General features: G+C 41.0%; 1 protein-coding gene across 2 annotated transcripts in view; it reads left to right on the top strand.

Moving 5' to 3' along the window:
* LOC147998220 (LINE-1 retrotransposable element ORF1 protein-like) overlaps positions 1-26,869 on the top strand; it is an 84,354-nt gene extending 57,485 nt beyond the window's left edge. The window contains exon 2 of one of the 2 annotated variants that reach the window (XR_015646549.1): positions 23,285-26,869. Coding sequence is in view for 1 of the 2 variants with exons in the window: in XM_087600972.1 (XP_087457098.1) it covers positions 5,670-6,083 (414 nt within the window). In the remaining variant the exon portion in view is untranslated. Of the gene's footprint in view, positions 1-5,669; positions 9,033-23,284 lie in introns of those variants that run through there. The other variant, XM_087600972.1, reaches the window with a different exon arrangement.
* Positions 26,870-27,747: the final 878 nt, after the last annotated feature.

Genomic DNA, 27,747 nt, shown 5'->3' with positions numbered 1-27,747 from the left:
CAGTATTAGTTCAATAATCAATTACAGAGTCACTCTTCCCTGAATGAGGTTACTTTTCCTTTTCTAACACTTATTATTTTTCTGTGGTCATTATACAGGGGTTTGCCTTTACAAAGCTCATTTCCTTCCATGTTAACATTGCCTACAGATGTTGCTATTTTTTCCATCTAGTTAATTCAATGACTTCTAGGAGAGAATATTTTACAGCAGAATTCCTGGGTTTTTTTTTTTTTTGATTTTTAGTATCATTTTTCCTTTATTGGAATTTTTGTTTACATTTCATATGTTATTACCGTTCCCAGGTTCACGGACATAAGCCCCCTATCCCATCCCCCTCCCTTTCTATAAGGGTGTTCCCCCTCCCCATCCACCCATCTGTTTCTGCCCCCTGACATTCCCATATACCTGGGGGTCTGACATTGGCAGGACCAAGGGCTTCTCCTTCCACTGGTGACCAACAAGGACATCTACTGCTACATATGCAGCTGGAGCCATGTGTCAGTCCATGTATAGTCTTTGGGTAGTGGTTAAGCTCCTGGGAGGTCTGGTTAGTTGGCATTGTTGTTCATAAGGGGTAACAAGCCCCTTCAGCTCTTTAAATCCTTTCTCTAATTTTTCCAACGGGGGTTCAGTTCTCAGTTCAGTGGTTTGTTACTGGCATTCATCTCTGTTTGTCATTCTCTGGCTGTGTCTCTCAGGAGATGTTTATATCCAGTACCTGTCAGCATGCACTTCCCAGCTTCATCAATCGGATCTCCTTTTGGTGGCTGTATATATATGGACCACGTGTGGGGCAGGCTCTGAATGGCCATTCCTTTAGTCTCTGTTCCAAACTTTGCTTCCATATTCCCTCCTATGAATGTTTTTGTTCACCTTTTAAGAAGGATTGAAGCATCTGTATTTTGGTTATCCTTCTTCTTGAGCTTCATGTGATCTGTGGATTGTAACTTGGGTAATTCGAGCTTTTGGGCTAACATCCACTTGTCAGTGAGTGCATACCACGTGTGTTTTTCTGTGAAGTAATTTCTCTTTCTCCACATATTCACCAGCATCTCTTGTCACCTATTTTTTTTATCTTAGCCATTCTGACTGGTGGGAGGTGGAATGTCAGGGTTGTATTGATTTGCATTATCCTCATGACTAAGGATGTTGAGAATTTCTTTAGGTACTTCTTTAGGTTTGGGTTACCTCATTCAGGATGATATTTTCTAGTTCAATCCATTTGCCTATGAATTTCATGAAGTCATTGTTTTTGATAGCTGATGTAGATATACCACATTTTCTGTATTCATTCCTCTGTTGAAGGGTATCTGGGTTCTTTCCAGCTTCTGAGTATTATAAATAAGTCTGCTATGAACATAGTGGAGCATGTGTCTTTGTTGATGTTGGAGCATATTTTGGGTATATGCCTAGGAGTGGTATAGCTGGATCCTCAGGTAGTGGAATGTCCCAATTTTCTGAGGAACCTCCAGAATGATTTCCAGAATGGTTGTTCCAGTTTGCCATCACACCAATAATGGAAGAGCATTTCTCTTTCTCCACATCTTCACCAGCATCTCTTGTCACCTATTTTTTTTCTTAGCCATTCTGACTGGTGGGAGGTGGAATGTCAGGGTTGTATTGATTTGCATTATCCTCATGACTAAGGATGTTGAGAATTTCTTTAGGTACTTCTCAGTCATTCAATATTCCTCACCTGAGAATTCTTTGTTTAGCTCTGTACCCCATTTTAATAGGGTTATTTGGATCTCTGGAGTCTAACTTCTTGAGTTCTTTGTATATTTTGGCTATTAGCCCTCTATCAGATGCCATTTAGCCCAAATGACAGTGTCCTTTGCCTTACAGAAGCTTTGCAGTTTTATGAGGCCCCGTTTGTCAATAATTGATCTTAAAGCATAAGCCTTGTTGTTCTATTCAGGAAATTTCCCCTAGTGCCCATGTGATCAAAGTTCTTCCCCACTTTCTTCTATTAGTTTGAGTGCATCTCATTTCATGTGGAGGTCCTTGATCCACTTGGACTTAAGCTTTGGACAGGGCAATAAGAATGGGTCAATTTGCAATCTTCTACATGCTGACCTCCAGGTGAGCCAGTACCATTTGATGAAAATGCTCTCTTTTTTCAATTGGATGGTTTTAGCTCCTTTATCAAAGATGAAGTGACTGTAGGTGTGCAGGTTCCTTTTGGGTCTTCAATTCTTTTCCACTGCTCTACCTGCCTATCTCTGTACCAATATCATACAGATTTTATCACTATTGCTCTGTGATACTGCTTGAGGTCAGGGATGGTGATACCCCCCCCCATAAGTTTTTTATTGTTGAGTATAGTTTTAGCTATCCTGGGTTTTTTGTTATTTCAAATAAATTTGCAAATTGTTTTTTCTAACTCTATGAAGAATTGAGTGGGAATTTTGATGGGGATTGCACTGAATCTGTAGATTCCTTTTGGCAAAATGGCCAGTTTTACTATATTAATCTTGTCAATACATGAGCATGGGAGTTCTTTCCATTTTATGAGATCTTCAATTTCTTTCTTCAGAGAATTGAAGTTCTTGGCATGCAGATCTTTCACTTCCTTGGTTATAGTCACACCAAAGTATTTTATATTATTTGGGACTATTGTGAAGGCTGTCATTTCCCTAATTTCTTTCTTAGCCTGTTTATTCTTTGAGTAGAGGAAGGCTACTTATATGTTTGAGTTAATTTTAAACCCAGACACTTTGCTGAAGTTGTTTATCTGGCTTAGTAGTACTCTGGTGAACTTTTGGAGTCAGCAAAGTATACTATTATATCATCTACAAATAGTGATATTTTTGACTTCTTCCTTTCCAGTTTGTATCCCTTTGACCTCCTTTCATTGTCTGATTGCTCTGGCTAGGACTTCAAGTACTATATTGAATAAGTAGAGAGAGAATGGGCAGGCTTGTCTAGCTCCTGATTTTAGTGGGATTGCTTCAAGTTTCTCTCCATTTAGTTTAATGTTGGCTACTGGTTTGCTGTATATTGCTTTTATTATGTTTAGATATGGACCTTGAATTCATGGTCTTTCTAGGACTTTTATCATGAAGGGGTGTTGAATTTTGTCAAATGCTTTCTCAGCATCTAATGAAATGATCATGCATTTTTTTCTTTGAGTTTGTTCATATAGTGGAATTCATTGATGGATTTCCATATATTGAACCATCCCAGCATCCCTGCAATGAAGTCTACTTGATCATGATGGATGATTATTTTGATTTTAGTCTCTTTCTTCTCCCTCTTCAGAAATATCCCCTTGTCTCTAGATGAAGAATTTGATATTGATGCATCCACTTGTGTCCAAACTTGGTTTTCCATGATAGATTCCATTTGTTACAATGGAATCTTTTTTATTTTAATTGGTGGTTCTACCTATATGTATCTGTAGTAGGAAGAATAAAATTCAAATTTTGAAATGCACTCTCATGGCTTAGCAAATTTTTCAATAGTAGGTTCTTTTCTAAAGTTCATGACCAATAACATCAGGCACTTGCCAAGGTTGCCAGTTCCAGGATTGATTGCTCTCCCATTAAATACTCCTTGCATCTTAACAGAAAACTCTTGTTTCCCACCATTTTGTGAGTCACTTCCTATGCCTTTTTGCTTATCTTGTCACGTTTCTACTTGTCGTTGTTCTTAGGTGTTTCATTTTGCTAAACCATTTGCTTCTCTTCCACAGAAGCATAAATAGGATATTCTGGAACTAGGGAGGTGAAGTGAAAGGAAAGAAGACTTAGATTCAAAGATCCAGTTACAATTATCTGAGTCCAGTGTCCTAAAGACAACTGTGTATTGTCTTCAACCACCACAGTTCACACACAACCCATGAGATGGGACCTAGCTCAGGAAAGATAATTCAAATTCTTTTTGCATTCACAATGAAAACCTGATAAATTATCCCAAGTGAATTTCCTCATTTCCGATACTGCATATTTGTTAGTCTACTGCCCATGTGAGGAAATTTTCCATTAAATTTCTTTTAAGATATGCATGTGTATGCACTATGCAAACATATACACTCATATATTATATATAATTTCACATATATATATAAACACAAAATGAAAATTTAAAAATAGATATGTAGATTGAAAATACAAAAAAAAAGAAACTATGAGCCCTTGAGGATTAATGAAATGACTGTTTTATCACTCTTGCCCCTTTTCACTATTGTATTAAATTATCCACTTCATCCACAATTGGACCATTGGCCACATAATTATGTGCTCATCTTTAGAGCACATTTATTCTGCATTAACCTCCTTATCCTCAGCCTCACCCTTTTCTCTTTTCTCTTAACTTTGTTCACTCAATGGTTCATGTTCATATCTATGGATTTATAACTGGGAATTGCCTATAAAAACACGATATTTGTGTTTCTTGATCTGGTTTACCTCACTTGATATAATATTGCAATATTCCTTTCACTTAATTGCAAAGTTAATAATTCCATTTTTACTTATAGCTAAATAGTATTGCATAGTGCATGTGAAACATATTTTCATTATCCATTCCTTAGTTGAAGAATATTTGAATTTATGCTATATCCTAGTTATTTTAGTAAACAATAAACATGGCTGACAAAGTATACATGGGGTAGAGTGTTAAGTCCTTTGGGGATATCACAGAAAGTGGTAATTTATTTCATATGGTAGCTTTATAGCCAGCTTCTAGAATATTATCTATACTGCTTTCCAGAGTTGTACAATTTTGCAATTCCACCATGAGTGAATGAGTGTTTCCTTTTCTGTCATCCTCTCTAAGATTTCTCACATATTATATCATTCTTACCCCCTTCAATATTTTATTAAATTATCCGGCTTTTCCACAATTGGACCATTATATTTTTATAGTCCAGTTGTTACCCCCTCCTGGTCTGCCTTACCACAGTTCCTCATATCCCATTCATCCTTCCCCCTGTTTCCAAAAGGATGTCCCCAATAACCCCCGACACGTATTCTTATTGTGATTTTTATCTTTGCTGTCCTCTGGATTAAGAGTTAATCTCGGTCATGTTTATATTTGCACTTCCCAACTCATTAATTCAGATGTTTCTGAGACATTTTCTCTCCCTTTTACTCTATTTTTTAAAAAATACTCTCTTCAGTTCTTAGGCCTATTTATGTTTTCAGGATATTAATTCTATATCAGGTATAAAGCTGACAAAAGATTCCTGCCCATTCTGAGTTCCTTCTCTTTACCCAAATTTTACTTATACCAAAATTTTCTTGTGTGAAGGCCAACATATACACTTTTGGACTTAATCCACACCTTACATATTTATATGCCCTCAGCCCTTAATAGACTTTGGTGATATGTTATGAATTCTTCATGAAGAACTGTCTTGTGTGATTTTTATCTTTCCATTCTAGCTATGGGCCATTAAGTGTCTTCATTGTTATACCAATTGGTAAGGCCCCTAAAATCTCAATGTTATTTCCAAAACTATAGTCTGATAATAGGTTAAAATTATTAAGTCATATGAGAAAATTTATAAAAAATGAATCTATAAAAGTGAATTCTTAGTTGGAGAAACTGTGATTGCCTTGTCACGAAGATAGTATTGTGAAACAAAATTAAAGAGAAAACTTCTATGTGTATAAATTTGTCCAACAATTACTTTATTGAATCAAATCATGCCCTACGTGTGCCAGATCTGCAAGTACAGGTCGTCGGTCTTTGCTGACATGGAGACACATTTTACCAAGTGCCACGTGAACACGAAGAACCTGCTGTGTCCCTTCTGTCTGAAGATCTTCAGAACGGGGATGCCGTACATGTGCCACTGCCGGGGCCACTGGGAACGCAACGGTCACCAGTGCTCCAAGTGCCGGCTGCAGTTTCTAACCTTTAAGGGGAAAATGGAGCACAAGACCCAGTGCCACCAGATGTTCAGGAAGCCCAAGCAGCTGGAAGGGCTGCCTCCCGAGACGAAGGTGGTGATTCAGGTGTCAGTGAAGCCTGTGGAGGCGGAGTCCGTGGAAGTTGCGTCAATCACTGTGAGCACAACCGACTGGGAGCCATCTTGCCCCAGATCTGAAGGCAGACTTTCCCAGAAGCCCCATTAACGCTAACCGGGTCAGAACGCAGACCTTCAGAGAGAGAAGACTACAGACCCGCACGTCGGCTAGTCGCTGGCTGGCCCCCAGGACGATGCATTGACGAACAGATCTGTTTATCTTTAATTTTGCCATAACACAGGGTTTGCTTGTTTAGTGTTTGAGGGTTTCTCTTGTTCTCACTTAGTGCTGGCGCTGGACCAAGGCTTCACAAAGAACAAGCAAGTGCTCTCCCACCCCATTCCGCAGCTACAGCATTTTCCGAGTGAGCAGCGAGTGCTACTTAAAATACATCTGGGTTTCACCTTAAGTGTCTGGCTTCACACCAGGAAGATGTCTGTGTCTGTGTCCTCGTGAGTGGAAGGCAGGCTAAACCTATTTATTAGTATTTCATGTAACCCTCAGTTTGAGAGCTCTTTTTGGAGTTTGCGGGGCTCACAAGGCCTCACCTCTCCCTGAAGATCCTTACGCAGTCTGCGCTTGCTGTAGGAGGGAGAGAGACCAATTCTTCTTTTTTGAGAGCCATCTTAAGTGGTATAGCATGGGCAAGTGGACAGCCACACGTCCCTTTCAGTCTTGAAGCCAAAGAAGGAATCCTGCCTGAATGTCTTTACCTAAAAGAGTGTCCGAGGAGGCCGAGCCATTCTGTAGAAGGCCCATGTTTGTGAAAGGCCCTCGCAAACATTAAAAGCACAGCTGTGCGTTCTCAGCGCCACGGGAAGCAGCAGCGGCGGGTAGAAGACTGGGAGGGAGCCGACCACCATGACCACGGGCTCGTTTTGCTTGATGCTTAGGGTAGCTAGAGTTATCCACTCTGTGTTCGGCCTTGGCTAGCTGTGACTGAAGAACTGGCCATGCCCTCACGGCCACAGCAGTAAAGCAAGTTGTCCTTTCCCAAGGAAAGAAGTCGTGGCATTTGTAGTTTGAAGTGTGTTGATTGAACCTTAGGTATAACTGAAAAGGTTTGGGAAAATGGCATCTGTCCAGTTTATGGCCTGGGCTGAACTTAGTTGTACTCAAGCTGTAATAGGAACTTGCCCAATGATATTGGACATAGCACAAACAGTAGACCAGGGTGACTAGAACTTAACCCTCTGTGGGGTCTTTGTTCTTCAGTCCATGTGTGGGACGGAGTGGGTGAAGCTTGCCTTTTGGTGCCCTGGTGCTTTTTTTCCCCCTTGGTGCTAGGGAATAAACCCAGGGCCTTACATGTACCACGTAAGGGCTCTGCCACTGAACTAACTCCCTAGTCACTATTTGTGTCTTGTCTCATAGGTGGCTAGAATGTCTGTGTAATTTCCCTTTGTTGGGTGTATAACTCCCGAGTTGATCACACTAATATTGCTTGGGTCTTACTTGAAGCACTTTTGTGTGCGAGATTATGTCCTAAATGAAGACTTGCCTTTTCCCATGTGATATAGTGACTCAGCTGGTCACTAGTCTATGGAGGAACAACTTTTCGTAGAACTGTAGAGCATCCTCTGAGGATTGGTCTTCACCTTCAGTAGCATTAGCTCTTTCTGTAAATCTCCAGAGCTGTCCTTGAGCCTGGCCCAGTGCCACCTGTTGTCCCTCCACCTCCAGCCCAGGTGACCAGCTGCTGCTGCTTATCCCTTAAGGAGTCTGGGTGCATGCTGGCTGTAGACACTGGTCTCAAAAACTCTCTGAGTTTCCCTATCCTTTCTTTAAAGGTACCTTATCTTGCTGGGTGTGGTAGCACACACTGGTAATTAATTAGAGCTCTTGGGAGACCGGAAGATCTGCAGTTCACACTCAGCCTGAGCTCTTCAGTGAGTTCCAAGGTACCCAGCAAGACCCTGTCCCTTAACAACAAAAGAGTCAGTGGGGACAGGTTCCTTAGATGTCCCTGTCCCATTTTTCCTTCCTCGGTTTAGTGAAGTTTCCCTAGATTCCATGAAAAAATGAGCAGAGGTTTTCTCCAGGTCATGGCCATTGATCGACTGTGATCTGTCTCCTTACTATATTGATGGGCCTTTTCAGTGATTTTTTTTTTTTTTTGCCATGTCACGCTCTGTTTTCCCTGTACCTTTCCTTTTTTTTTTTTTTTTCTTTTCTTTTTTTCGGAGCTGGGGACCGAGTACCTTTCCTTTAGATGTAGGAGGTGTATTTGTTCCCCTTGTTCTGGAGGAAAATCCCGTCATCTATGAAATGAGTCTGCAGACTTATGTACTGTCTGGTAAAAGTGAGAACCCTCTTAGACCTGTGTTGTCTTCAGCCCAATAGCTGTGGTTTTCTGTTTCACTAAAGCAGGCTCCGAAGGAGTACAGACTGTTGTTTACTGCTAAGGGAGGCCCAGGGCTCTGGCTCCTGCCTACCTGCTTCTCCTGTCCCCTGCCGCTGTCCAACAGACTCCTCCGCTACTGCACTGTTGTGACTGACCTGGCCATTCCTCAGTAAATTCCCGATCCCTCCTGTGCAGAGGCTGCGGGCTGTTCCCTTGTCACAGTGCTTTCCCTAAGCCTGCATGGCTGCTACCTCACTTGTGGTTATTAAGCTTATCAAGATTTTTAGAGTGACTCGAAATGTCCCCTGCTTCTGAAGCCCTATGTACCCTTCTCTTGGAAGGCAATTACCTCTCCCTGCAGCTTTCTTCTCCTCTCTGCAATCTAGCCAAGTTTCCTAGTCGCAGAACTTGAGGAAGAAATCGTTAGCAAGAGCTTTGGTTCGTCTTAGAAGTGAGCTAGCTTAAGTCCATTTTTGTGCCTCTAACACAAAGAAGTAGAGTGAGCTGAGTCTCTGGAAGCTTTCTGTTTTATATTGACAGCTCTATCTATTTTTAAAGCAATGTCACTTTGTTTTGTTTACACATGAATTAAATATTTGTCAAGATTACTATTTTGTTACTCTGTGAAGTTGGTTGCTTGTTTTACCAAATAAAAGTTATTATTTTAATGTTGCCAAAGTTATTTATAAGAACTAGTAATTAGAATAAAGCATTTTGTGGAAAAAATAAATAAATAAAAACAGTGATAGGAAAGTTAACTTTCTGTGTTGTCTGTCTTATTTCTCAGGACCTACACATATTTTTAATAATCGTCAATTTTGTGTTTAGCTGGCATACATCTTGGGGGCAAACTTCATCCTCCTGTGCTAATATTCAGAAGCTATACAGCTTGTTTTTCAAATATGTACTTTCATTATACTAAAGCTTCTCAAATATGCTGATTTAACATTTTAATGACGTTGTAGAATCTGTCCATTTCCATTACACCATCAAAGGATTAAGCATTTATCCTACATCAATTATATTATATAGGAGATGGCATTGAAATCAGGTCAACAAAACTTACCTGAAAATATATTATTGAATGTGGTATCATCTCCTGTGAAGCTAAAATGATAAAAATGTTGAAATAGGATATCCATATGTAACATAGTTTGTGGCAGTCTATGAAATTGCCACAGTCAGCAGAGTAACAATCCACAGAAAGCTGCAAGGGAGTTCTTAAACAAGACTAAACAGTTTTGTTTCAAACTTCAGGAATCTGGTCCCAAGTAGATTATTATAGATATATTTAAGCACCACACATTTTTTTCATGTAAATCACTTTCTTTCTTTTTAATTTTTTTAGATATATTTCTTTATTTATATTTCAAATGTTATTCCCCTTCCTGGTTTTCTGTTCATAAGCCCCCATTCCCTCCCCTCCCCCTTCCCCTGGACAGTTATTCACCCTATACATCCCTCTTATTGCCCCCCTCATATTCCTCTGCCCTGGGGGTTCAACCTTGGCAGAACCAAGGGATTCCCCTTCCCCTGAGCACCACACATTTTTAATGAAAACATTCCTTGCATTAATTAACTCAATATTATGTGTGCACTATACCACAAAGTCATCTAAATAAAACATCAGACTTGAATACATCAATACACATTGTAAAGTAATGTAACACCTTTCATAAAGATGAGTTCTATAGATTTACATTTGACACCTTCCTTTACATTAGTTCCCACAGATTGACTGAGGAAAAACAAGCTTCCAATAAGGATCTGGAAATGGCTCTAGTATATGCTCTGCCTCATTGATATAACAAAGATCACCATGCCACACTAAGCCTTCTCAGCTGATGACAGATTACACATTACTTCCTTTGGAGGAATGAGGCTGTATGGTTACTTTTCCAGGTTTGCTAGCAAGTATTTTTGTGCATAAGAACTTCACTTCTTCCTAAACTGGTTTACCATGGTCTAAGATTTGAAAAGTTAACCACATGAATATAGTATAATTATTATGAGGAACTTATTTTAAATCTACTAAAAGAAACACAATCTTTCTGTATGTAATTTCACTTTTAATAATGTTTAGATTCTTAATATTTGAAAATACTATAGACAATATTAAATATAAGGTATAATCTTCATTATAAAAATGTTAAACAATACTTCAAGAAAAATAAACACAATATTTATTTTATAATGATTCCTCTGGAAAGTTTTGTAGAAATATTTATGCTTAGTGTTTAAAAGATCAGGTTGTCACTTCCAAATCCATACCTTTCTTCATATATATAAAAACGTAACTCATGAGATTTATATAATAACATCTCTATTAAAATGTTAGCCTATTGCAAAAATCTTAGTAGAATGGTTCATCAGTTTTAATCTTCATGTAGTTTTGTTTTCTTTTATCGGCAAATTAAAGTAAATGAGGAATTCTCTTATTTTAAAACATATGCTGGGTATTCTGTAATTTTTTTGGCAAATATCCACTTACTAGTAAGTTCATACCATGCATGTATTTTTGGGTCTGAGATACCTCACTCAGGATGATATTTTCTAGTTTGCCTCAAAAACTCATGATGTCCTTGTTTTTAATAGCTGAGTAGTATTCCATTATGTAAATGAACCACATTTTCTGTATCCATTCTTCTGTTGTGCAACATCTGGATTGTTTCCAGCTTCTGGCTATCACAAACAAGGCCACTATGAACATATGGGAACATGTGCCCCTGTGGCATGGTGAGGTATGTTTTGGGTGTATGACCAAAAATGGTATAGCTGGATGTTCATGTAGATCTATTTCTAATTTTCTGAAGAATCTCCAAATTGGTTTCCAGAGTGGTTGTACCCGTTTTCCATCCTACCAGAAATGGAGGGGTATTTCTCTTTCTCCACATCCTTGCCAACATGTGCTGTCACCTGGAGTATTGATCTTAACCATTCTGATAGTTATAAGGTGGAATCTCAGGGTTATTTTGATTTGCATTTCCCTAAACACTAAGGACTTTGAACATTTCTTCTCAGCCATGTGAGATTCCTCTGTCGTGAATTCTCTGTTTAATTCTATACCCCATATTGGATTGGGTTGTTTGGTTTCTTGGTGGTTAACTTCTTGAGTTATTTATATATTTGGGGTATTACCTTCTTTGAGATGTGGGGTTAGTGAAGAATTTTTTCCCAATCTGTAAGTTACTAATTTGTCATATTGACTATGACCTTTGCCTTACAGAATTTTCTAGTTTCATGAGGTCCCATTTATCAATTCTTGATCTTAGAGCATGAGCCACTGGAGTTCTGTTTAGGAAATTTTCCCCTGTGCCAATGAGTTCAAGTCTCTTCCCCACTTTCTCTTGTATTAAATTCAGTATATCTGATTTTATGTTGAGGTCCTTGATCCACTTGGAACTGAACTTTGTTCAAGTACAGGATACAATCCACAGAATGCAAATGAGGATGCCTCAATCACACTTGGGAGGGAAAAGAAAGTAATCACAAAGGGGGAGGGAGAGAGGTACCTGTCTGGGAAAGGGGACAGGGAGAAGAATGGGGGAACATGATTGGTATTGGGTTAGGGGAATAGGACTGAAGCCCTAAGGGTGAAGAGAAAGAATGGAAATAGGAAACCTCAGGAGATAGGAGGTTGGAGAAGCCACCAGAACATAGCAGAGACCAGAAAAATGGGATACGCTCAGGAATCAAAAGGAGGGACCTTGGAAGAAAGGCCCTACAATGGTGAGAGGTAACCTGTAGAGCCCACCTCCAGCAGAAAAACAGAAAGAAATGGGGTTGCCATTCCACAATAAAAAAAAAAACTCTGACCCATAATTGTTCCTGTCTTAAAGAACTTTAGGGACAAAAGTAAAGAAGAGCTTGAGGAAAAGGAGAACCAACAACAGGCCCAAATTAGAATCCAGCTCAAGGGAGGCCCCCAAGGCCTCACACTGTGACTAAGGCTATGATATGCTCACAAAAAGGGGTCTATCATGACTGCCCTCCAAAAGACCCAACAAGTACCTGAAAGATTCTGATGCAGATATTTACACCCCACCATTGGACAGATGCTGGTGACCCCTGTGGTTGAATTAGAGAAAAGCTGGTAGAAGCTGAAGAGGATTGTGACCCTGTAGGAGGACCAGCAGTCTCAAATAACCTGCATTTCTCAGATCTCTCAGACACTGGGTCACCAACCAGGGAGCATACACCAGCTGGTATGAGGCCCAGACCCATATACAGCAGAGGACTGCTGGATACACTCAGAGAAGATGTGCCTCAAGAGCCTGGGGCCCCCAGGAAGTGGGTAGGTCTGGTGGTTTGGGAGGTTGGAGGCAGGGGACATCCTCATGGAGATGGTGGGGAGTAGGAATGGGATATGGAACAGTCATAGAGTGGACCATGAGGGGTCCTGCCAAGGCTGAACCCCGGTGTATGAATTGTTGGGGGGCTGTAATGGGGAGTAGATGGGAAGGGGAACACCCATATAGAAGGGGAGGGGGAGGAGCTAGGGAGCTGATGGACTGGAAACCAGGAAAAGGAATAGCATTTGAAATTTAAATAAGAAATAACCAATTTAATAAAAATGGAAGAAAAAATTTAAAAAAGGAAAAAAGGGATTAAATAAAATTTAAAAAAACATGAAAACATGCAACAAATAACCTAGAATTACAATTTATAGTATATGCTAAGAATGTTTTGTTTTGTTTTATTTTGTTAAATTGGATATAGTTCTTTATTTACATTTGAAATGGTATTCTGCTTCCTGGTTTCCTGTCCATAAGCACCCATTCCCCTCCCCCTCCCTGATAAGGGTGTCCTGCCCATCCAACACCCCTTAACACTCCCCTGATATTTCCCTGCACTGGGGGTCCACCTTTGGCAGGACCAAGTGCTTCCTCTTCCACTGGTACCCAACAAGGCTTTCCTCTGCCACATATGCAGTTGGAGTCCTGGGTCAGTCCATGTATAGTCTTTGCATAGTGGTAACTCCCTAGAAGCTCTGGTTGTTCAGCATTGTTATTCTTATGGGGTTGCAAGCCCATTCAGCTCTTTCAATCCTTTCTCTAATTCTCCCAAAGGAGGTCCCATTCTCAGTTCAGTGGTTTGCTGCTAACATTCGCTTCTGTGTTTGACATGTTCTGGTTCTGTCTCTCAGGAGAGATCTATATCCAGTTCCTGTCAGCATGTACTCCTTAGCTTCATCAGTCTTATCTAATTTTGGTGGCTGTATATATACAGGCTGTGTACACATGTGGAGCAGACTCTGAATGGCCATTCCTTCAGTCTCTGCCCCAAAATTTGTCTCCATATCCCCTCCTATGGATACTTTTCTTCCCACTTTTAAGAAGAAGTAAAGCATCCACATTTTGGTCATACTTCTTCTTGACCTTCATGTGGTATGTGGATTGCATCTTGGGTAATTCAAGCTTTTGGGCTAATATTCACTTATCAGTAAGTGCATACTATGTGTGTTTTTCTGTGATTGGGTTACCTCACTCAGGATGATATTTTCTAGTTCAGTCCATTTGCCTATGAATTTCATGAGGTCATTGTTTTTTATTATTGAGTAGTACTCCATTGTGTAGATGTACTACATTTTCTGTATCCATTCCTCTGTTGAAGGGCATCTGGGTTCTTTCCAGCTTCTGGCTATAATAAAAAAGGCTGCTATGAGCATAGTGGAACACATCTCTTTGTTTTATGTTGGGGCAGCTTTAGGGTATATGTCCAGGAAAAGTATAGTGAGGTCCTCAGGTAGTGGAATGTCCAATTTTCTGAGGAAACTCTAGACTGATTTCCAGAGTGGTTGTACGGGTTTGCAATCCCACCAGCAAAGGAGGAGTGGTCCTCTTTCTCCACATCCTTGCCAGCATCTACTGTCACCTGAGTTTTTGATCTTAGCCATTCTCACTGGTATGAGGTGGAATCTCAGGGTTATTTTGATTTGCATTTCCCTAATGACTAAGGATGTTGAACATTTGTTCAGGTGCTTTTTGGTCATTCGATAATCCTCAGCTGAAAATCCTTTGTTTCTCTCTGTACCCCATTTTTATATGGTTATTTGGCTCTCTGGAGTCTAACTTATTGACTTCTTTGTATATTTTGGATATTAGTCCTGTATTGGATCTGGGATTGGTTAAGATCTTTTCCCAATCTGTTCATAGCCATTTTGTCATAATGACAGTATCCTTTGCCTTACAGATGCTTTGCAGTTTTATGAGGTTGCATTTGTTGATTCTTGATTTTAGTGCATCAGCCATTCATATTTTGTACACGAAATTTTCCCAGGGGACCATGTGTTTGAGACTCATCCTTACTTTTCTCCTATTAGTTTGAGTGTATCTGCTTTGATGTGGAGGTCCTCGATACACTTGGAATTAAGCTTTGTACAGGGGAATAAGAATGGATTGATTTGCATTCTTCTACATGCTGACCTCCAATTGAACTAGCTCCATTTGTTGAAAATACTTTTTTCCATTGTATGGTTTTAGCTCCTTTGTCAAAGAAGTAGAAACCCTTAAAGAAGAAACACAAAAATCTCTGAAATAACTTGTTAAGATGACTTAATTCACACATAAAAATGAACTTTGCACCTACGTATGTCATAATAACTCAATAGTGAAGATGCATATATGGAGCAATACTGAGACCTCAGAGGAGACAATTAACTTCTGCCCACATTCCTGACCCAAGAGGAATCCACCTAGTACCCAATGTGCCATAGGGCCCTCCAGGCTTCTGCCTGTGCCAAGAGCTGAAAGCCAGTTGCGAGAAGCATCTACACACCTAAGAGCAGAGTTAAATTATTCTGTGCCAAGCAACACTGGTTGAGGCTTCAGGTCACACAAACCCAGGAGCAGCTCTCTGGTCCCAGATCTGGCTGAAAGGAAACAGGTCTACAGGAGTGCTGCCACAGAGGCCTAAACAAAGGTCAAGCCACAGTCTGGGAGAGGAAAACAAGCTAACACTAGAGACAACCTGACTGTGAGATGTAAGCATAGGAACCTAAGAAACAAAAACAAAGACTTCTTGGCATCATCAGAGCCCAGTTTACCCACTACAGCATGTCCTGGATATCCCATCACACCAGAAAAGCAATATTTGGATTTAGGATCACATATCATGATGATGATAGAGGGCTTTGATAAGGGCATAAATAACTCCCTTAAAGAAATACAGGACAGGGAGTCCCAAACCAGCAGAGCCCTGCCCGCAGCAGCTCTCTGCTCCAAACCCCGAGGGAGAGAGACCTCACCGCTGGGTCAGGTGGGCACTCCTGAGGCTGCAGATCAAAAGAGACCACCAACACTGCCCACCCCTGCCCACATCCCTGGCCCAAGAGGAAAATGTATACGGCCTCTGGGTTCCCGTAGAGGAGGGCCCAGGAGCAGCAGGTCTGCTGCGTCTGAGACACCGCCAGATGCAAACATTTGCCTATGAATTTCATAAAGTCGTTGTTTTTGATAACTGAGTAATATTCCATTGTGTAGATGTACCACATTATCTGTATCCATTCCTCTGTTGAAGGGCGTCTGGGTTCTTTCCAGCTTCTGGCTATTATAAATAAGGCTGCGATGAACATAGTGGAACACGTGTCTTTTTTATATGTTGGGGCATCTTTTGGGTATATGCCCAAGAGAGGTATAGCTGGATCCTCAGGCAGTTCAATGTCCAATTTTCTGAGGAATCTCCATACTGATTTCCAGAATGGTTGTACTAGTCTGCAATCCCACCAACAATGGAGGAGTGGTCCTCTTTCTCCGCATCCCCACCAGCATTTACTGTCACCTGAGTTTTTGATCTTAGCCATTCTCACTGGGGTGAGGTGAAATCTCAGGGTTGTTTTGATTTGCATTTCCCTTATGACTAAAGATGTTGAACATTTCTTTAGGTGTTTCTCAGCTATTCGGCATTCCTCAGCTGTGAATTGTTTGTTTAGCTCTGAACCCCATTTTTAATAGGGTTATTTGTCTCCCTGCGGTCTAACGTCTTGAGTTCTTTGCATATTTTGGATATAAGGCCTCTATCTGTTGTAGGATTGGTAAAGATCTTTTCCCAATCTGTTGGTTGCCATTTTGTCCTAACCACAGTGTCCTTTGCCTTACAGAAGCTTTGCAGTTTTATGAGATCCCATTTGTCGATTCTTGATCTTAGAGCATAAGCCATTGGTGTTTTGTTCAGGAAATTTTTTCCAGTGCCCATGTGTTCCAGATGTTTCCCTAGTTTTTCTTCTATTAGTTTGAGTGTGTCTGGTTTGATGTGGAGGTCCTTGATCCACTTGGACTTAAGCTTTGTACAGGGTGATAAGCATGGCTCGATCTGCATTCTTCTACATATTGACCTCCAGTTCAACCAGCACCATTTGCTGAAAATGCTATCTTTTTTCCATTTGATGGTTTTGGCTCCTTTGTCAAAAATCAAGTGACCATAGGTGTGTGGGTTCATTTCTGAGTCTTCAGTTCTGTTCCATTGGTCTATCTGTCTGTCTCTGTACCAATACCATGCAGTTTTTATCACTATTGCTCTGTAATACTGCTTGAGTTCAGGGATAGTGATTCCCCCTGAAGTCCTTTTATTGTTGAGGATAGTTTTAGCTATCCTGGGTTTTTTGTTATTCCAGATGAATTTGTAAATTGTTCTGTCTAGCTCTTTGAAGAATTGGATTGGTATTTTGATGGGGATTGCATTGAATCTGTAGACCGCTTTTGGTAAAATGGCCATTTTTACTATATTAATCCTGCCAATTCATGAGCATGGGAGATCTTTCCATCTTCTGAGATCTGCTTCAATTTCTTTCTTCAGAGTCTTGAAGTTCTTATTGTACAAATATTTTACTTGCTTGGTTAAAGTCACACCGAGGTACTTTATATTATTTGGATCTATTATGAAGGGTGTTGTTTCCCTAATTTCTTTCTCGGCTTGTTTCTCTTTTGTGTAGAGGAAGGCTACTGATTTATTTGAGTGAATTTTATACCCAGCCACTTTGCTGAAGTTGTTTATCAGCTTTAGTAGTTCTCTGGTGGAACTCTTGGGATCACTTAAATATACTATCATATCATCTGCAAATAGTGATATTTTGACTTCTTCTTTTCCGATCTGTATCCCCTTGACCTCCTTTTGTTGTCTGATTGCTCTGGCTAGAACTTCAAGAACTATATTGAATAAGTAGGGAGAGAGTGGGCAGCCTTGTCTAGTCCCTGATTTTAGTGGGATTGCTTCGAGTTTCTCTCCATTTAGTTTAATGTTAGCAACTGGTTTGCTGTATATGGCTTTTACTATGTTTAGGTATGGGCCTTGAATTCCTATTCTTTCCAGGACTTTTATCATGAAGGGGTGTTGAATTTTGTCAAATGCTTTCTCAGCATCTAATGAAATGATCATGTGGTTCTGTTCTTTCAGTTTGTTTATATAATGGATCACATTGATGGTTTTCCGTATATTAAACCATCCCTGCATGCCTGGGATGAAGCCTACTTGATCATGGTGGATGATTGTTTGATGTGCCCTTGGATTCGGTTTGCCAGAATTTTATTGAGTATTTTTGCGTCGATATTCATAAGAGAAATTGGTCTGAAGTTCTCTTTCTTTGTTGGGTCTTTGTGTGGTTTAGGTATAAGAGTAATTGTGGCATCATAGAAGGAATTCGGTAGTGATCCATCTGTTTCAATTTTGTGGAATAGTTTGGATAATATTGGTATGAGGTTTTCTATAAAGGTCTGATAGAATTCTGCACTAAACCCGTCTGGACCTGGGCTCTTTTTGGTTGGGAGAACTTTAATGACTGCTTCTATTTCCTTAGGAGTTATGGGGTTGTTTAACTGGTTTATCTGTTCCTGATTTAACTTCGGTACCTGGTATCTGTCTAGGAAATTATCCATTTCCTGCAGATTTTCAAGTTTTGTTGAATATAGGCTTTTATAGTAAGATCTGATGATTTTTTTGAATTTCCTCTGAATCTGTACTTATGTCTCCCTTTTCATTTCTGATTTTGTTAATTTGGACACACTCTCTGTGTCCTCTCGTTAGTCTGGCTAAGGGTTTATCTATCTTGTTGATTTACTCAAAGAACCAACTTTTGGTTCTGTTGATTCTTTGTATGGTCCTTTTTGTTTCTACTTGGATGATTTCAGCTCTGAGTTTGATTATTTCCTGCCTTCTACTCCTCCTGTGTGTATTTGCTTCTTTTTGTTATAGAGCTTTGAGGTGGGCTGTCAAGCTGCTGACATATGCTCTTTCCTGTTTCTTCCTGCAAGCACTCAGCGCTATGATTTCCTCTTAGCACAGCTTTCATTGTGTCCCATAAGTTTGGGTATGTTGTACCTTTATTTTCATTAAATCCTAAAAAGTCTTTAATTTCTTTCCTTATTTCTTTTTTGACCAGGTTATCATTGAGTAGAGCATTGTTCAATTTCCACATATATTTGGGCATTCTTCCCTTATTGTTATTGAAGACCAGCTTTAGGCCGTGGTGGTCTGATAGCACGCATGGCATTATTTCTATCTTTCTGTACCTGTTGAGGCCTGTTTTTTGACCAATTATATAGTCAATTTTGGAGAAAGTACCAGGAGGAGCTGAGAAGAAGCTATATCCTTTTGCTTTAGGATAGAATGTTCTATAAATATCTGTTAATCCATTTGGCTCATGACTTCTCTTAGTCTATCTCTGTTTCTGTTTAATTTCTGTTTCCATGATCTGTCCATTGATGAGAGTGGGGTGTTGAAATCTCCTACTATTATTGTGTGAGGTGCAATGTGTGTTTTCAGCTTTAGTAAGGTTTCTTCTATGTATGTAGGTGTCCTTGTATTTGGGGCATAGATATTTAGGATTGAGAGTTCATCTTGGTGGATTTTTTTTTGATGAATATGAAGTGTCCTTCCTTATCTCTTTTGATGAGTTTTAGTTGAAAATTGATTTTATTTGATATTAGAATGGCTACTCCAGCTTGCTTCTTCCGACCATTTGCTTGAAAAGTTGTTTTCCAGCCTTTCACTCTGAGGTAGTGTCTGTCTTTGACTCTGAGGTGTGTTTCCTGTAGGCAGCAGAATGCAGGGTCCTCGTTGCATATCCAGTTTGTTAATCTCTGTCTTTTCATTGGGGAGTTGAGACCATTGATGTTGAGAGATATTAAGGAATAGTGATTATTGCTTCCTGTTATATTCATATTTGGATGTGAGGTTATGTTTGTGTGCTTTTCTTCTCTTTGTTTTGTTGCCAAGACGATTAGTTTCTTGCTTCTTCTAGGGTATAGCTTGCCTCCTTATGTTAGGCTTTACCATTTATTATCCTTTGTAGTACTGGATTTGTAGAGAGATATTGTATAAATTTGGTTTTGTCATGGAATATCTTGGTTTCTCCATCTATGTTAATTGAGAGTTTTGCAGGATACAGTAAGCTGGGCTGGCATTTGTGTTCTCTTAGGGTCTGTATGACATCTGTCCAGGATCTTCTGGCTTTCATAGTTTCTGGTGAAGAGTCTGGTGTGATTCTGATAGGTCTGCATTTATATGTTACTTGACCTTTTTCCCTTACTGCTTTTTAATATTCTTTCTTTATTTTGTACGTTTGGTGTTTTGACTATTATGTGACGGGAGGAGTTTCTTTTCTGGTCCAATCTATTTGGAGTTCTGTAGGCTTCTTGTATGCTTATGGGTATCTCTTTTCTTAGGTTAGGGAAGTTTTCTTCTATGATTTTGTTGAAGATATTTACTGGTCCTTTGAGCTGGGAGTCTTCACTCTCTTCTATACCTATTATCCTTAGGTTGGATCTTTTCACAGAGTCCTGGATTCCTGTATGTTTTGGACCAGTAGCTTTTTCCGCTTTACATTGTCTTTGACAGTTGAGTCAATGATTTCTATGGAATCTTCTGCTCCTGAGATTCTCTCTTGCATCTCTTGTATTCTGTTGGTGAAGCTTGTATCTACAGCTCCTTGTCTCTTCTTTTGGTTTTCTATATCCAGGGTGGTTTCCATGTGTTCTTTCTTGATTGCTTCTATTTCCATTTTTAATTCCTTCAACTGTTTGATTGTGTTTTCCTGGAATTCTTTCAGGGATTTTTGTGTCTCCTCTCTATGGGCTTCTCCTTGTTCATTTATGTTTTCCTGGAATTCTTTCATGCATTTTTGCGATTCCTCTCTGTAGGCTTCTACTTGTTCTCTAAAGGAGTTCTTCACGTCTTTCTTGAAGTCCTCCAGTATCATGATCAAATATGAATTTGAAACTAGATCTTGTTTTTCTGGTGTGTTTGGATATTCCATATTTGTTTTGATGGGAGAATTGGGCTCCGATGGTGCCATGTAGTCTTGGTTTCTGTTGCTTGGGTTCCTGCGCTTGCCTCTCGCCATCAGATTATCTCTAGTGTTACTTTGTTCTGCTATTTCTGACCATGGCTAGACTGCCCTATAAGCCTGTGTGTCAGGAGTGCTGTAGACCTGTTTTCCTGTTTTCTTTCAGCCAGTTATGGGGACAGAGTGTTCTGCTTTCGGGCGTGTAGTTTTTCCTCTCTACATGTCTTCAGCTGTTCCTGTGGGCCTGTGTCTTGAGTTCACCAGGCAGGTCACTTGCAGCAGAAAAGTTGGTCTTACCTGTGGTCCCAAGGCTCAAGTTCTCTCGCGGGCTGCTGCTCTTGAGCTCTCTGCGGCGGCAGCAACCAGGAAGATCTGCGCCGCCGTTTCCGGGAGCTTCAGTGCACCAGGGTTCCAGATGGCATTTGGTGTTTTCCTCTGGCGTCTGAGATGTGTGTGCAGAGTGCAGTCTCTTCTGGTTTCACAGGCGTGTCTGCCTCTCTGAAGGTTTAGCTCTCCCTCCCACGGGATTTGGGTGCAGAGAACTGTTTATCCGGTCTGTTTCCTTCAGGTTCTGGCGGTGTCTCAGAGGCAGAGGTCCTGCGGCTCCTGGGCCCTCCCCCACGGGAACCCAGAGGCCTTATACAGTTTCCTCTTGGGCCAGGGATGTGGGCAGGGGTGGAGAGTGTTGGTGGTCTCTTCCGCTCTGCAGCCTCAGGAGTGCCCACCTGACCAGGCGGTCGGGTCTCTCTCCCACGGGGTCTGGGAGCAGAGAGCTGCTGTGGGCCGGGATCCTCGGGTGTGGGACTACCGGTAAACAAAGGAGGTGCCCGGTCCTAGAGGAATTCTGCCTCTGTGTGTCCCGAGTTCACCAGGCAGGTGTCTTGCAGCAGAAAAGTTGGTCTTACCTGTGGTCCCGAGGCTCAAGTTCGCTCGCGGGGTGCTGCCTACAAGCTCTCTGCGGCGGCAGCAACCAGGAAGATCTGTGCCGCCATTTCCGGGAGCTTCAGTGCACCAGGGTTCCAGATGGCGTTTGGTGTTTTCCTCTGGCGTCTGAGATGTGTGTGCAGAATGCAGTCTCTTCTTGTTTCCCAGGAGTGTCTGCCTCTCTGAAGGTTTAGCTCTCCCTCGGGAATAACATTTGAAATAAAATAACATTTGTAAATAAAAAATATCCAATAAAAAAGAATGTCCGCTCAGACTGGGGGCACCATCAATTGACCAGGCTCTCATTGACAGCAAATTTCCCCTGACTAGACCTGTCTGGGACTTTAATAGAGCAGAAGGTATGGGGCACTTGAAGGACTATTCTCAGGCTCTGTTAGCAGGTCTCAAGTCGGCCTCACAATGACAATGGCCCACCAATTTGACCAAGGTATGTAAGCAGGGACTAGGCAAGTCACACTCAGTCTTTCTAGAGTGGCTCATAGAGGCATTCTGCCAATGTACACCCTATGATTCCAGCAGCAAGGAGCACAAAGCTACTGTGACTATGCCTTTTATAGACCAGGCTAGCAGAGATATCAGGGAAAAGCATCAGAGGCTGGAGGGACTACAGGATAAGTTGTTAAAGGATTTAGAGAAGGTTTCTGAGAAAGTCTTCCACAACAGGAAGACAGAGGAGAAGATGCAGAGAAAGAGAAAGGAAGAAGATGAAAGGGAGATGATAAAAGAAAAGTGACAGGAAAGGCATTTACAGAGAATCTTGGCTATAGTAGTTAGGGAAAGCAGAGAAGAGAGACTCTAAACAAACAGACAGAAAGCCCCTTGAAAATAACCAGTGCACATATTGCAAGGAGAAGGGCCACTCAGTCCAAGGGTGCCCTAACAAACAGAGGCCAGGGAGCGGGAAATCCCAGGTCTTGGGAAAGTGGCCCCAAATGGCGAAGGTGTTAGCCCTGGGGGAAGAGAGCATCTAGGGAAGATGGGGTTTCGACCCCCTCCCTGAGCTTAGGGAAACCTTGAAAGTGGAAGGCAAACCCACCCAATTCTTGGTGGATACTAGGGTCCACCACTTGGTCCTCCTCCAAGCTGATGGGCCAGTATCTAGCAAAAAAATCTTGGGTCCAAGGGGCCACTGGGACTAAAAAATATTCAAGCACTACCTGAAGAACAGTGGACCTAGGGATGGGCCGGGTACCCCATTCATTTATAGTCATCCTAGACTTTCCCTACCCTCTCTTGGGGCAAGACTTATTCTCCAAGATGGGGGCCCAGATATATTTTCTGTTTGATGGGTTGCAATTCACTGGCCCAAAAGTAGAGCCCATACTGTTCTGACTGTCAGACTAGATGATGAATATAAATTATTTGAAACCACCTTTACTCAGAACCAGGACTTGACTTGGTGGAAGCAGTGGAGATAGGCAAAGCAAAATGTCATCCCCCCCACAGTGGTGGAACTCAAGGTGCAGGCTACCTCAGTGTCTCTCAGACAACACCCTATGTCTCAGGAGGCACAAGAAGGAAATAAGTGACACATCTCCAGGATCCTCCAGCATGAGGTATTGCATAAGTACTGTTCAGCCTGGACCACATTCCTCCTACCAGTTAAGAAGCCAGGCACTAATTATCACCCAGTCCTAATTTCACCTCATATCACTAATTATGAGAGGTAAACCGTTAAGTGACTGATATCCAACCTACCGTGCCTAACCCTTACACTCTGTTGTGTTCTTTGCCACCTTCCAGAATGTGGTTTATGGTTTTAGACTTGAAAGATGCTTTCTTCTGCCTGCCCTTGGCACTCCAAAGTCAAGAATACTTCACCTTTGAATGGAAAGACCCAGAAGATGGAAACACTGGTCAGCTGATGAGAACTATATTCTCAACTGGTTAGGCTCAATCCAGCAACCTCACTGCCCAATGCCAAACTTGAGCCATCACGGCACAAGTGTTAAGAAATATTGGCAGAAGCCCATGGGTGGAGAGAAGACCTCTCTGACTGAACCTTCCCAGGAGCCAAGGTTACCTGGTTTACAGAGAGGAGCAGTTTTCTCTATGAAGGTAAGAGACAAGTGGGTGCTGCCATGGTAGAAGGCACAGATGTCATCTGGGCTGAACTTCTACTCCCCAGCATATCGGTGCAGAAAGCAAAGCAAATTGCCCTCACCAAAGCCTTGGAACTTGGGGCCAGCAAGAAAATTAATATCTACATGGTTAGCAGGTATGCCTTTGCCACAGCCCATGTCCATGGGGCTATATACCAAGAAAGAGAACTGCTCACATCAGAGGAAAAAGAAATAAGAAACAAACAGGAAATCTTGGATCTCTTGGATGCCCTGATGAAGCCAGCAACTGTATTATTTATTGCCCAGTACATCAGAAGGGAAGAGACTCAGTGGCCTGGGGTAATAACCAGGCAGATCAAGTGGCTCAAAAAATGGCTATGCTTGAGCCTATCCCAGTTATGGGCCCACAAGAAACACCAACTGGGAAATGGGACTGGACTAAGAGTTGGCCTCACATAGAGTATACTGAAGAAGAGAGGACTCAGTTTGCTAGCCTACTAACTACTAGTTAGAGAAGGAAGGACAGTGGTGCACAAAAGAAGGAAAAACAAGCTGAAGATTTGCCTAACAAAATGAATAAATTGATTCATGGAGAGGATAGAAAGCTCATTCAAGCAGTCAGGGGATCTAAGGTATATGTAATGGACCTTAGAATTTAGCCAGAGAGACAGTAGAACAGTGTAAGATATGTCAGCAAATACATGCTTATGCATCCAAGAGCAAACAGGGCAAGAGACCTAGGGGAGAGTGCTGGAAAATAAGCCTCTTGCTTTTGCATTGGTTTGCGTCTTGATGTCTCATTTGGGACATCTCAAAGTAAATACCATTTACCTAGGGTTGGGGTCTTAGACAGAACAATTCTCAACTTCATATAGAAATACAAACTAAGGATATCCAAAACAAACCTGAATAGTAAAAGTACCTCTGGAAGAATCATCAGGCCTGCCTGACCTTAAGCTGTATTAAAAAGCAATAGTGATGAAAACTGGATTGTACTCATACAGAAACAGATTGATGAATGTAAGAAAATTGTAGACTTAGAAATACACACACATATACAACTATGGACAGTTGATTTTTGACAAAGAGGACAAAACCATACCATGTAAAATAGAAAGCACCTTCAACAAATGGTGCTAGACTAACTGGATATCCGCATGTAGAAAAATGCAAAAAGATTAATATTTATCATTTATAAAACACAAGTTCGAAATGGTCAAGGCCTTAGGCATAAAACCAGATAAATTAAATCTCATAGAAGAGAAAGTAGAAAATAGCATTGAAAGTATTGGTACAGGAGACAACTTTATGAACAGAACATTAATGGCTTAGGCTTTAAGATCAACAATTGATAAATGTGACTTCGTGGAACTGAAGTAACTGAAACGCTCCTGGAAGGCAAAGGACACTGTCAATAGGACAAAATGGCACTCTACAGGTTGGGGAAAGGTCTTCATTAACCCTATATCCAACAGAGGGCTAATATCCAAAATATATAAAGAAATCAGTAAGGTGAGCTCCAAATAATTCAATAACCCAATTAAGAAATGATGTACAGAGCTAAAGAGATAATTCTCAACAGAGAATCTGAAATGGCTGAGAAGCTCATAAAGATATGCTTAGCATCCTTAGTCAGCAAGAAAATGTTCATTGGTTGGTAGTTCAGACTCTGAGAGCCTAAAGGGTCCAGGTTCGTTGAATATGTTGTTCTTTTATGGAATTCGTGTCCTAGTCAAATCAGTATCACCCTGTAATTCCACCTTATATCAATCAGAATGAATGACCATGATCAAAAACTAAAGTGACTATGAAGGTCACCTCCACTGATTCTTTGGTGCCTCCTTTATCACAGGTCTCTGCCTTGTCATGGAGACATCCCCCACCTCTTCACACAATCAGTTGCAGATTTACATTCATTTTCATGGCCATCTAGCCATCTCTCCTGAACCTCTACTATACCTGATTCCAAATTCCTCCATTCCCCTTCCCATCTTCCTGCGTTCACAGTTCCCTCCCTCCATCTGCCTCTTATGACTATTTTACTTCCCTTTCGAAAGTGAGATTTGAGCTTTCACACTTGGGCCTTCCTTCTTGTTTTTAACTTCTTTGGGTCTGTGGAGTATAACAAGGTACCTGTATTTTATGGCTAATATCCACTTATCATTGAGTACATACCATGCATGATAGTTTGTGACTGACTTACTACATTGGGGATATCGAACCTGAAGAGGCTATGTCCTATAGCCAGACAGAAACCCCAGTGAAGAAATAGAGACAACAACCAATCCATAAAACTTCCATTCAAAAATTTATCCTATTTATAAATAATGCAGGCACAGGGGAGGGAGCAGTGACTAAGAGAATAGCCAACAAATAACCAGCTCAATTTTAGACCCATTCCATGCACAAGCACCAACATCTATCACTATTAATGATACTCTCTTATGCTTGCAGACAGGAGTTGTTGTCCTCTGAGAGGCTCCACCCAGAAGCTGACTCAGACAGGTACAGACATCCACAGGCAGTGGATGGAGCTTGGGGAATGTTATGGAAGAACAGGAGGAAGGACTGTGGGCCTCAAGGGGATAGGAACTCCACAGGAAGACCAACATAGTCAATCAACCCTTTAGGTTCTCAGAGTCTGAACCCCCAACCAAAGAACAAACACAAGTTGGATCTAGGCCTCCCTGCTCATATATAGCAGATGTACAGTTTGACCTTCATGTGGGTCCTAAACAACTGGAGTGGGGGCTATCACAAAAGCTGTTGCCTGTATGTGAGATATGTTCTAACAGCTAGACTGCCTTGTCTGTTCTTAGTGAGAGAGGAAATGCCTAGCTTTACCAGGTATATGGGATACCCAGGCTTCCCTCGCCCACTCAGAGGAGAAGGGTGGGGGTAAGGGAAGGATTGTGAGAGGTGGTGACTGGGAGGCAGTGAGTGGGATTAATAAGTCAAAAAATTAAATTAAATTTAAAAAATACAGAGGCGAATGCCAGCAGCAAACCACTGAACTGAGAATAGGAGCCCCGTTGAAGGAATCAGAGAAAGAACTGGAAGAGTTTGAAGTGGCTCGTGACCCCATATGTACAACAATGCCAAGCAACCAGAGCTTCCAGGGACTAAGCCACTACCTAAAGACTATACATGTGCTTCTATAGTTTGTCCTTAAAAATTAAAAAACAGGGTTACTAGAAAATTTAATGACTAAGTTCCATTTGACCCCCTCTTTTGGTATTGTGTTTATTGGAGAGCATTTATACAGAATAAAAGATAAATTATAAGGTAAAAAAAATACTCCAGTTACTGCCCATTCTGGCAGGGATGTTAAGAAAGAACAACACTCTTCTATTGCTGGTAGGTTTTCAAACTGTCTGAAAATCAATCTGGTGACTTCTTAGGTATTTGGAAACAGTTCTATCCAAAGACCCAGCTCTACTGCTCTTGAGCATATACCCAAAGATGCTCTACCATATTACAAGGACACATGTTTCAGTATGTTCATAGCAGTTTTATTTATAATAGAAAAAATGGAAACAATCCAGATGTCTCTCAACCAAAACTGGATAGAGAAAATGTGGTATATGTACACGATGGAATTATTCAGTTATTTAAAATGAGGACATCATGAATTTTTCAAGCAAATGGGTGGAACTAAAAAATACCATACTGAATGATGTAACATGGATTCCAAAATACATGGATGGTATGTACTCACTGATAAGTTGGATATTAGCTATAAAGTACAGAATATCCATGATTTATCCCACATATGCAAGGAAATTAAAAAAAGAAGGAAGACCCAAGGGAGGATGTTGAGTCATACTTAATAGGGGGAACAAAATAATCATAGGAAGCAGGGGGAGGGAGTTGGGTGGGAGAGGGCATAGTGAGGGGAATTTGAGGGCAGGTTTAGGGAAAGGCAGTAGTGATGGAGAAGGCCAGAAAAATGAATGGAAATCTTCAGTTTCCAGGAATGGTGGGGATAAAGTGAATCTTTAAGCAGTCCCAGATACCTAAGATGGGGGTTCTCCCAGGAGTCAATGTGGGTGACCTTAGCTGAGATGCACAAGAGTGGGGACATGGATCATGAAAAGGCCACATTCTGTTGTCAGGTAGGCCCCCCAGTGGAGTGATAAAGAC

The sequence above is a fragment of the Rattus norvegicus genome, chromosome X (genome assembly GCF_021556685.1).
Source record: "Rattus norvegicus strain SHRSP/BbbUtx chromosome X, alternate assembly SHRSP_T2T, whole genome shotgun sequence".
NCBI classification, from domain to species: domain Eukaryota; kingdom Metazoa; phylum Chordata; class Mammalia; order Rodentia; family Muridae; genus Rattus; species Rattus norvegicus.
This window is presented reverse-complemented; position numbering and strand designations above follow the sequence as displayed.